General features: G+C 49.9%; 1 protein-coding gene across 1 annotated transcript in view; it reads right to left on the reverse strand.

The window, feature by feature from the left end:
• Positions 1-12,175, reverse strand: part of LOC129698455 (microtubule-associated protein 6 homolog) — a 44,532-nt gene that overhangs the window by 25,040 nt on the left and 7,317 nt on the right. Inside the window, exon 3 of the mRNA XM_055637601.1 lies at positions 817-1,217. Within this exon, the coding sequence (XP_055493576.1) occupies positions 817-1,217 (401 nt within the window). The remainder of the gene's footprint in view (positions 1-816; positions 1,218-12,175) is intronic.

Raw genomic sequence — 12,175 nt, forward strand, 5'->3', positions numbered from 1 at the left:
TGGTCGGCATCTAAATGTCTAACGTCTAAAGAGATCTGCTGCTGATGCATTCAAGAGGGAGTTAGATTTAGCGCTCAGGGCTAACGCAATCAAGTGATATCTGTACTCCCTCTTGCCATAGAGGGAGTACAGAGAAGGTTCACCAGACTGATTCCTGGGATGGCAGGTCTTTCATATGAAGAAAGACTGGATAGACTCGGCTTGTACTCGCTAGAATTTAGAAGATTGAGGGGGGGATCTTAAAGAAATGTACAAAATTCTTAAGGGGTTGGACAGGCTAGATGCAGGAAGATTGTTCCCGATGTTGGGGAAGTCCAGGACAAGGGGTCACAGTTTAAGGATAAGGAGGAAATCTTATTCATCTTAGCATATTTAAGAGGGAGTTAGATGTGGCTCTTGTGGCTAAGGGGATCAGAGGGTACGGAGAGAAGGCAGGTACGGGATACTGAGTTGGATGATCAGCCATGATCATATTGAATGGCGGTGCAGGCTCGAAGGGGCGAATGGCCTACTCCTGCACCTAATTTCTATGTTTCGATGTTTCTATGTTTGAGGACCGAGATGAGAAAAACATTTTCAACACAGGGAGTGGTGAATCTGTGGAATTCTCTGCCACAGAGGGTAGTTGAGGCCAGTTCATTGGCTATATTTAAGAGGGAGTTAGATGTGGCTCTTGTGGCTAAAGGGATCAGGGGGTATGGAGAGAAGGCAGGTACGGGATACTGAGTTGGATGATCAGCCATGATCATATAGAATGGCGGTGCAGGCTCGAAGGGCCGAATGGCCTACTGCTTCACCTATGTTTCGATGACTTACCTGTAGGAGGTGGGGGTTCCTCTCTCCTCTTTTATCTGCCTGTTCAGGGCATCAGCCACTTTGCCCTTGCCCTGCTCCTGCCTGGTGCCAGCTGTTGGCACCACTGCCGTTGCTGCCGGCTCTTCCCCGCTGGGCGCCGGTGTCTGGCTCCCCCTCTCGCCCTTGGGGATCCAGGGATGGTGGTCGCTCCTCTTCTGGACGGGCCAAGCCTTGTAATCCTTGTTGTACTGGGACTCACTCTCGAAGGGAGTGCCGGTGGGTGTGTACTCCTGCTTGGGTTTGCAGCTGGGCTCCGGGCGCACCTTCCAGGGCCGGTAGTCCTGCCTCATCACCGACTCCCTCCGGGACCCGGGGCGGACGTTCCCCGGAGCGGACACCCCGTCTGTCACCGCCTCCGATACCTGCTCATGCCGAGACACAAAAAACACATTGGCTTCAGTTTCAGCTCAGTTTAGAGATACAGCGCAGTTTAACCTAGGCCGGGTCTCTGGATACTTTCAAGAGAATTCCACAGACTCACCACTCTCTGTGAGAAAAAGTGTTTCCTCGTCTCCGTTCTCAATGGCTTACACCTTAATCTTAATCTGTGTGGCCCCTGGTTCTGGACTCCCCCAACATCGGGAACATGCTTCCCATCGTGGGCTGAAGGGCCCGTTCCTGTGCTGTACTGTTCTAGATTCTATGATATCAGTTGCTTGAGTTACAACCTGCCCTCAGTTCAGTTTAGTTTAGAGATACAGCACGGAAACAGGCCCTTCGGCCCACCGATGGGAAACATGTTCCCGATGTTGGGGGAGTCCAGAACCAGAATGGGACAATTGCCACCGGTAGGCGGCGCGACTCTCGTCAGCAGCGGCCTCTGTAGCCCGCCTGCGTTTTTATTATTTTTTGTCTATGTTTCTGTGTAGCTTTTGTTATTTTTTGTTGGGGTGTGTGTGTGTGTGGGTTGGGGTGTTTGTGTGGGGGGGGAGGGGGTAACTTTTAAATCACTCCCTGCACGGGAGACCCGACCTTTTCTTGTCGGGTCTCCGTTGTCGTTGGGGCTGCAACGAGGAGCGGCCTCCAACAGGAGAAGACCGGGGGCTCTGGTGCCGACGACTCACCTCACCGTCGCGGAGCTGGCCGAGTCCAGAGCGGGTGGAGCGGTGGTGGAGCGCTGCTGCTGCTGCGGCCCGACCTCCGGAGATTCGGAGGCTGCAACTGCGGGTCTGGTGGACGGTGGCACCGGGAGCCCGCGGGTCCCTGGAGGGAGACCGCTTTTCAGGGCTCTCGCAACGGCGACTTCTCCCGCCCAAGTTGCGGGGTCGAAGAGCTCCTGGAGCGGGGCCTGACATCACCGCCCCACGCGGCTTGGAATGGCCGCGGGACTCTGCGAGCGCACGCCGGCGGCTCTAACACCAAGAATGTGTGCGACCTGCACCACCTAGCGTGGCTTTAATGGCCGCGGGACAATTGCCTGCCAGGGCGGGGGCTTTGACTTTGACTGAAAGGGGGGGGGGTGGGGGGGGGGGGGGGGGGGGGGGGGGTCTCAATGGGGGGGTGGGGGGGGGGGGGGGGGGGTTTGGGGGTAAGGGGGGGGGTGGGTGGTAATTGGGGGGGGGGGGGGGGGGGGGGTTGGGGGGGGGGGGGAGTGCAGGGGAGATGGGGCCCTTTAGAATTGGGGGGCAGGGGTTTGGCCTTCCATCACAGCGATGTGATGGGTTTATGTAAATTATGTTGTGTCTTGGATCTATTTGTTTGTAATGTATGGCTGCAGAAACGGCATTTCATTTGGACCTCAAGGGGTCCAAATGACAATTAAATTGAATCTTGAATCTTGATCTTGAGTCTGCGCCGGCCAGCGATCCCCGCACATTAACACTACCCTACACACACACTGGTGACGAATAAACTCACACCAGGCCAATTGATCTGCAAACCTGCACGTCTTTGGGGCGTGGGAGGGAACCGAAGATCTCGGAGAAAACCTGCGCAGGTCACGGGGAGAACGTACAAACTCCGGACAGACAGCGCCCGTAGTCGGGATCGAACCCGGCACTCTGGCGCTGTGAGGCAGCGACTCTACCCGCTGCGCCACTGCGCCGTTTAATTCAGTTTATTGTCACGTGTAGGTACAGTGAAAAGCTTTTGCCGTCAGCGGAAAGACAATACACGATTACAATTGAGCCGTCCACAGTGTACAGATACAGGATAAGGGAATAACGTTTAGTGCAAGGTAAAACATTGGTACTAAAAACCATGCAACGGAACCATCCTCTCACCAACTGGATGGACTATCTAGACACCCTGTCTAAGTTGTTGAGGACACCATTCTTGTGCATTTAGTTGGTGAGACCATTTTTTTAAAAACAACTCCACCTACACCTCGTGCTGCCTCGGCAAGGCCAGCAGCACAATCAAAGACCAGTCTCACCACCCGGCCACTCCCTCTACTCCCCTCTCCCATCGGGCAAGAGGTACAGAAGTGTGAAAACAAACGCACACCTCCAGATTCAGGGACAGTTTCTTCCCGGCTGTTATCAGGCAACTGAACCGTCCTCTCACCAACTAGAGAGCGGTCCTGACCTCCTATCTACCTCATTGGAGACCCTCGGATTATCTTTAATCAGACTTCATCTTGCACTCAATGTTATTCCCTTGAACAGGCCGATTGTAATCATGGTACACAAAATTGCTGGAGAAACTCAGCGGGTGCAGCAGCATCTTTGGAACGAAGGAAATAGGCGACGTTTCGGGCCAAAACCCTTCTTGTAATCATGTACAGTCTTTCCGCTGACTGGATAGCGCGCAAAAAGAAAGTATTTCACAGTACCTCAGTACACGTGACAATAATGAAACATAGATAGAAAATAGGTGCAGGAGGAGGCCATTCGGCCCTTCGAGTCAGCACCGCCATTCATTGCCTTTGACGAACTTTGCCTTAATTTAATTTAGTTTAACTTAAACCCCTGTCCCACTGTACGAGTTCATTCCAAGAGTTCTCCCGAGTTTGATTCGAACTCGGAGATTTTTACGGTAATGGCCACTCGTCGGTGCTCGGGGCTCTCGTAGACATTTTTCATCGTGTTGAAAAATCTTCATGAGTCTTCCCGGTGCTTATCTGCCGTTAGCGAGTCTTCCCGAGTTCCTGCCGTTAGCGTTACGAGCCGCTAAGAGACGTCCCCGAGCTCCGACATACCCGCTACGTTCATTCTCCGTGCTTATCACGAGTTTGATTTTTTTTAAAACTCGGGTGAGCTCTTGGAATGAACTCGTACTGTGGGACAGGGCTTTAAGTTGACTCAAGTAAGCTAGGCGATTAGAGAACTTAAAACAGCACAGCACATGGACAAACGCTTTGGGTCACAATGTCCAGGCCGAGCATGATGCCAAGATTACCCCTTATCTGCCAGTCCATAATCATTATCCCTCCATACTCTGGATGCCCACATGCTTATCTAGGAAAGGTCTCGACCCGAAATGTTACCTATCCATGTTCTCCAGAGATGCTGCCTGACCCGTCGAGTTACTCCAGCACTCTGTCTCCTTTTGTGTATTGACCAACATCTGCATTTCCTTGTTTCTGCCCATCGAAAAGCCTCTAATACCCCACCGTGGTACCTGCCTCCACCACCACGTTCCACAGATGCTCCACCTTCTAGAATGGAGGTTCCTAACCTTTTTCAGCCCGTTTACCCCAGGCAACTTTAATAGCATGTAACAATGTTACTTCACTTATTCATGAACAACTAACGATGAACCGGTATACCAGAACCAAACTGGTACAGGGCCCTTCTTAACAAGAGGAGTTTTGTTTAGGAGCAAAGAGGTCCTTCTGTAGTTGTACAGGGCCCTGCTGAAACCACACCTGGAGTATTGTGTGCTGTTTTGGTCCCCTAATTTGAGGAAGGACATTCTTGCTATTGAGGGACTGCAGCGTAGGTTTACAAGGTTTATTCCCGGGATGGCAGGACTGTCATATGCTGAGAGAATGGAGTGGCTGGGCTTGTACACTCTGGAGTTTAGAAGGATGAGAGGAGTTCTTATTGAAACATATAAGATTGTTAAGGGTTTGCACACGCTAGAGGCAGGAAACATGTACCCGATGTTGGGGGAGTCCAGAACCAGTGTAAAAGTGTTTCCTCGTCTCCGTTCTAAATGGCTTACCCCTTAGTTTTAAACTTTGGCCCCTGGTTCTGGACTCCCCCAACATCGGGAACATGTTTCCTGTATCTAGCGTGTCCAAACCCTTAATAATCTTATATGTCTCCATAAGAACCCCTCTCAACCTTCTAAACTCAAGAGTATACAAGCCCAGCTGCTCCAACATACATGTTGGGGGAGTCCTGAACCAGGGGCCACATTTTAAGAATAAGGAGTAAGCCATTTAGAACTGAGACGAGGAAACACTTCTTCACACAAAGAGTGATGAGTCTGTGGAATTCTCTGCCTCAGAGGGCGGTGGAGGCCGGTTCTCTGGATACTTTCAGGAGAGTGCTAGATAGGGCTCTTAAAAATAGCGGAGTCAGGGGATATGGGGAGAAGGCAGGAACGGGGTACTGATTGGGGATGATCACATTGAATGGCGGTGCTGGCTCGAAGGGCCGAATGGCCTACTCCTGCACCTATTGTCTATTGTCTATTGTCAAACACAGTCAGTCAATGAGATAAAAATATGTAGAAATCGGAATCAACAAATTCACCCCCTGGGGGTAAATGGGTAAATTTACCCCAGGTTGGGAACTCTTGCTCTAGAACGTAGAATGGTACAATGCAAGAACAGGCCCTACTGTACACTCACACTATCCTACATACTAGGGACCATTTAGAATTATATCAAGCCAATTAAGGAACAAACCTGCGTCTTTAGGTTGTGGGAGGAGCCCGGAGCGCCCGGAGGAAACCCACGAGGTTTGTGGCTTTCCTCCCACATCCTAAACACGCAGGTTTGTACGTCAATCGGCTTTGATAAAATTGTAAATTGTCCCTAGTATGTAGGATAGTGTCAGTGTATGGGGTGATCGCTGTTCGGCACAGACTCGGTGGGCCTGAAGGGCCTGTTTCAATGCTGTATCTCCAAAGTAGATAATGTAAGATCCAAAAGATGGCCAGGTTTGTAGGTTAATTGGCCCCCTACTGTGTCGGGAGTGGATGAGAAAGTGGGATAACATAGCATTCACTAGTGTGAACGGGTGATCGATGGTTGCCGTGGACTCAGTGGGACGAAGGGCTTATTTTAGTTTAGTTTTAGGTACACAGAAATGCTGGAGAAACTCAGCGGGTGCAGCAGCATCTATGGAGCGAAGGAAATAGGCAACGTTTCGGGCCGAAACCCTTCTTCAGATAGTTTAGTTTTAGTTTAGTTTAGAGATACAGCGCGGAAACTGGCCCTCCTGCCCACCGGGGTCTGCACCGACCAGCGATCCCCGCTCGTTAACGCTATCCTACACCCACTCGGGACAATTTTTACATTTTACCAAGAAATTAGTAAGCCTGGACGTCTTTGGAGTGTGGGAGGAAACCGAAGATCTCGGAGAAACCCCACACAGGGGGGAGCATACAAACGGCGTACAGACAGCACCCGTAGTCGGGACCGAACCCGGGTCTCCGGCGCTGCATACGCTGTAAGGCGGCAACTCCACCGCCGTGCCACCGTGAACGCCCTCTGTGTCTCCACACTAAAAGTAACGATTAGAGGGCATCGCTTCGAGGTTGGAGGGGGCAAGTTTAAAGGAGACTAGACCAAGTGCAGACCCGTTGGGTCTGCTCCTCCAACGCACCCGTTCCCTACCCGTAGCCGCCACGGGAGACGTGGTCCTCCAACTCAAGCAGTTTCCGAATTCATAAGATTCCAGCACTCAGCAGTGCGGCTGTTTTTAAATGGCGTCTTTGAGACGAGAGGCGGGCGCCAGCAGCTGTTATGGTCGCTGGCCAGCAGGACGCGACAAAATGAGTGAGTGGGGGGGAGAAGGATTTTATTAAAAATGTGTACATAAACACGACGAAATGTAATCAGGAGTGGATACTTGGAATGAAAAGTGAAATCTCTACCAAAATGGAAAAAATCTCGACGTTTCTGCATCTGGTGTTGGCGTAGCAACGAATCAAAGGCTGGCACCCACAGGCTGGCAACCACAAGACAGGCAGAAACACACACACACACACACACACACAGTTTTAAATATAGATAGATGTGCGGGGCATGTTTGTAACAGAGTGGTGAGTGCCTGGAATACAGCAGGGGGATTTCAGAGAAGTGCTTAAGAGGCTTTTAGATCGGCACACGGATATGCAGGGAATGGAAGGATATGGATTAATGTGCGGGCAGGGATTAGCTTAAACCGGTTCCGATCATGTTCGCCACGGACATTGCTGTTCTAAGGGCCTGTTCGTGCACAGTGTTGGTTTGCCTTCTATTGCCATTGCCATGTATTTACTGGCAAAATATTGTGTAATGTTACAACATTATTTCCGAAGAGCTCGAGGATGAGCCGTTTCATGTCAGACGAGCCTGATGTTTATCAAAGGAAACAAGATTATAAATTAATTGTTCAGGAAGCCGGATTGTAAAAGTCGGTAAATTGAAACAGGGGATTGAATTTATCAATTACATTGCACAGGAAGGAACTGCAGACGCTGACTTAAATTGAGGGTAGACACTAAATGCTGGAGTAACTCAGCGGGACAGGCAGCATCTCTGGAGAGGAGGAATGGGTGACGTTTCAGTCTGCTTCAGTTCCTGTCGCTTAGGCACCTATGCTTGTTTCCTTTATGTTTAAGAAAGAACTGCAGATGCTGGAAAAATCGAAGGTAGACAAAAATGCCGGAGAAACTCAGCGGGTGAGGCAGCATCAATGGAGCGAAGGAATAGGTGATGTTTCGGGGCGAAACCCTTCTTCAGACTGGTCTCAACCCGAAACGTCACCCATTCCTTCGCTCCATGGATGCTGCCTGTCCCGCTGAGTTTCTCCAGCATTTAGTGTCTACCTTTGATTTAGAAACATAGAAACATAGAAATTAGGTGCAGGAGTAGGCCATTCGGCCCTTCGAGCCTGCACCGCCATTCAATATGGTCATGGCTGATCATCCAACTCAGTATCCCGTACCTGCCTTCTCTCCATACCCTCTGATCCCCTTAGCCACAAGGGTCACATCTAACTCCCTCTTAAATATAGCCAATGAACTGGCCTCGACTACCCTCTGCGGCAGAGAGTTCCAGAGATTCACCACTCTGTGTGAAAAAAAGTTCTTCTCATCTCGGTTTTAAAGGATTGCCCCCTCATCCTTAAGCTGTGACCCCTTGTCCTGGACTTCCCCAACATCGGGAGCAATCTTCCTGCATCTAGCCTGTCCAACCCCTTAAGAATTTTGTAAGTTTCTATAAGATCCCCCTCTCAATCTCCTAAATTCTAGAGAGTATAAACCAAGTCTATCCAGTCTTTCTTCATAAGACAGTCCTGACATCCCAGGAATCAGTCTGGTGAACCTTCTCTGCACTCCCTCTATGGCAATAATGTCCTTCCTCAGATTTGGAGACCAAAACTGTACGCAATACTCCAGGTGTGGTCTCACCAAGACCCTGTACAACTGCAGTAGAACCTCCCTGCTCCTATACTCAAATCTTTTTGCTATGAAGAGGGACTTCCATTTAGAAGGATATGGGCCAAACGTTTGCAGGTGGGACGAGTGTAGATGCAATGTCAAGAGTCAAGAGTGTTTTATTGTCAAATGTCCTGGATAGAATAATGAAATTCTTACTTGCAGCTGTGTTACCAACGTGTTGGGCAGCATGGGCAAGTTGGGCTGAAGGGCCTGTCTCCATGCTCTATGAGTCTATGGTCCATTGAGGGAAAGGATGGGAGGAGGTGTAATAGCAGTGGGAGTTGGCGGTAGATATCGGTGTATAGTTTGTTAAGAGACAATAGACAATAGGTGTAGGAGTAGGCCATTCGGCCCTTCGAGCCAGCACCGCCATTCAATGTGGTCATGGCTCTGAGATGGAGTTAGGGGGATCCAGACGTGTTATCAATAGTCCCGGAGAATTTAAAATCTGTCTGACCTGCAGAGTTACTCCAGCTTTTTGTGCCTATCTTTGGTTTAAACCTGCATCTGCAGTTCCTCGTGACACAGCCATGTAGCAAACATTGCAGCCTCCAATCCTGCCCCTAACTGCACTCTTTGTCCAAATTACTGGGAGTCCCTGGTGGTAATTTGCCAGGAGATGTACACTTGACAATAAACTCAACTGAACTGAATTTACAGATTGGCCAATCAATAGAAACATAGAAAATAGGTGCAGGATGAGGCCATTCGGCCCTTTGAGCCAGCACCGCCATTCATTGCGATCATAGCTGATCATCCCCTATCAATAGCCCGTCCCCATATCCCCTTGACTCCACAAGCTCCTAGAGCTCTATCTAACTCTCTCTTAAATCCATCCAGTGATTTGGCCTCCACTGTCCTCTGTGGCAGGGAATTCCACAAATTCACAACTCTCTGGGTGAAAAAGGTTTTTCTCACCTCATTCTTAAATGACCTCCCCTTTATTCAACCTACAAACCCGCTCGTCTTTGAGATGTGGGAGGAAACCGGAGCGCCTGGAGAAAACCCACACGGTCCCAGGCAAGAACTCCACAAGCATGCGCACACACACATACACGCACACACAGACACACAGACATATACACACACACACACGCACGCACGCACGCACGCATACACACACACACACGCATGCACACACACTCGCACACGCACACGCACACGCACACACGCGCACACACACACACACACACACACACACACGCACACACACACACACACACACACACACACACACAGTGCCCGAGGTCAGGGTTGAACCTCTAGACCTCTGTAGCTAGGAGGCAGCAGCTCTACCCGCTGCACCTCTCTGCTGTCTGCAACCTTCACGTGGTCCGCCCTGTTTCGACGAATGCAATGAGCCCGGCGTGCACGATCAAACAAGATCAAATTGAACGAGTTGTCCTACAACTTTAGGCTGTGCACGCCATATGCAAGAAGAAGAAGAAGAACTCTACTTTCCTGCTCAAATGGTCAGTCCACTCAATCTCCCTGTTGCCGTAAACCTTTGCTCCGCACAGCCACCGTTGTTTGCCAACCACTCTGTCTTGTCTCCCACAGCTGAGCCCACATGGTTAATTTATAACAGAAAGTGTGGCTGGCTGCTCCCTTATTTATGCCCCCGTCCCACTTAGGAAACCTGAACGGAAACCTCTGGAGACTTTGCGCCCCACCCAAGGTTTCCGTGCGGTTCCAGGAGGTTGCAGGTGGTTGATGGAGGTTGCAGGTAGTGGAAGCAGGTAGGGAGACTGACAGAAACCTCCGGGAACCGCACGGAAACCTTGGGTGGGGCGCAAAGTCTCCAGAGGTTTCCGTTCAGGTTTCCTAAGTGGGACAGGGGCATGCATTACTGTCCTATTTAGAGTATTGTGTTCAGTTCTGGGCACCGTGTTAGAGGAAAGATATTGTCAAGCTGGAGAGGGTACAGTGACGATTTACGAGGATGTTGCCAGGACTAGAGGGTGTGAGCTATAGGGAGAGGGGACATGGCGATTTTTTTGGCGACTGCCGGCATCGTTGTCTAATGTATCAGGTCGACGAAAAAATCCGCGGCGCTGGATTTTGAAACGTTCAAAACCTTTTGGTGACACTGATATGACACCGGCAGTCGCCGAAAAAAAATCGCCAAGTGTGACAGGCCCTTTACTAATCAGACTCCGCCTTTAAAACATCCATAATCCTCTCCAAATGTCTGCGGCAATAAATCCCACAGATTCACCACCCTATGTCTTAAGATGTTGCCAGGACTTGAGGGTCTGAGCTATAGGGAGAGGTTGAGTAGGCTGGGACTCTATTCCTTGGAGCGTAGGAGGATGCGGCATATAATATCTTGAGATGAATAGATCGGGTAAATGGCCAGAGTCTCTTGCCGAGAGTAGGGGAATCGAGGACCAGAGGACACAGTTTCAAGGTGAAGAGGAAAAGATTTGATAGGAATCTGAGAGGTAACCTTTTCACACAAAGGGTGGTGGGTGTATGGAACGAGCTGTAGTTGAGACAGGGAATACCCCAACGTTTAAGAAACAGTTAGACAGGTACATGTATAGGTCAGGTTTGGAGGGATATGGACCAAGCGCAGGCAGGTGGGACTAGTGTAGCTGGGACATTGTTGGTCGGTGTGGACAAGTTGGGAACGAAGGGCCTGTTTCCGCACTGTATCACATCGATGACTCTATGACACCCTTTGTGTTATTTTCCTCGGACCAACTATCTGAGGCCCTGTATCTGAGAAAGTATGTTGGAGGAGGTTTACGGAAATGATCCCGGGGATGAGTGGGTTAATCTATGATGAGTATTTGACAGCGCTGGGCCTGTAGTCGCTGGTGTTTAGAAGGATGAGGGGGGGGATCCTCATTGAAACTTATCGAACAGTGAAAGGCCTGGATAGAGTGGATGTGGGGAGGATGTTTCCACTAGTCGGAGAATTCTAGGACCAGAGAGCACAGCCTCAGAATAAAAGATTTAGAAAGGAGATGAGGAAGAATTTCTTTAGTCATTAGAGGTTGGTGAATCTGTGGAATTCATTGCCACACAAGGCTGCGGAGGCTGTCAATGGCTATTTATAAGGATAGATAGATTCTTGATTAGTACGGGTGTCGGGAGTTACGGGGGGGAGAAGGCAGGAGAATGGGGTTAGGAGTGAGCGATGGTTCAACCATGATTGAATGAAGGAGCAGTCTCAATGGGCCGAATGGCCTAATGCTGCTCCTATGACTTATGCACATGAGGAGGAGGAGGTAGTTGAGACAGGGAATACCCCAAAATTAAAAAACATTTAAACATGGATAGACAGACACAAAGCTCTGCAGTAACTCAGCGGGTCAGGCAGCATCTTTGGAGGAAAATGAGGGGTGACGTTTCGGGTTGAGACCCTTCGACAGACTTCAGACTTCTGGCCCGCTAAAGTACTCTTACATGTACATGGATAGGACAGGCTTAGTTACGTCCTACAGGTACATGGGTACGACAGGCTTAGAGGGATGTGGGCCAAACGCAGGCAGGTGGGACTAGTGTAGATGGGGCATATACTCTATGATTATAAGTTTAGTTTATCGTCACGTGTACTGATGAACAGTGAAAAGCTTTGAAAAGCCAGAGGAAAGACAGTACATGATTACAGTGTAGATACAGGACAGGGGCATATCATTTAATGCAATGTAAAGTCCAGTATAGTCTGATTAAAGATAGGATGAGGGTCCCCTATGATGTAGATAGAAGTTCAGGACTGCTCTCTGGTTGTGGGAGGATGGTTCAGTTGCCTGATACCATCAGATAACAG

Source organism: Leucoraja erinacea, chromosome 6, assembly GCF_028641065.1.
Source record: "Leucoraja erinacea ecotype New England chromosome 6, Leri_hhj_1, whole genome shotgun sequence".
Taxonomy (NCBI): Eukaryota; Metazoa; Chordata; class Chondrichthyes; order Rajiformes; family Rajidae; genus Leucoraja; species Leucoraja erinaceus.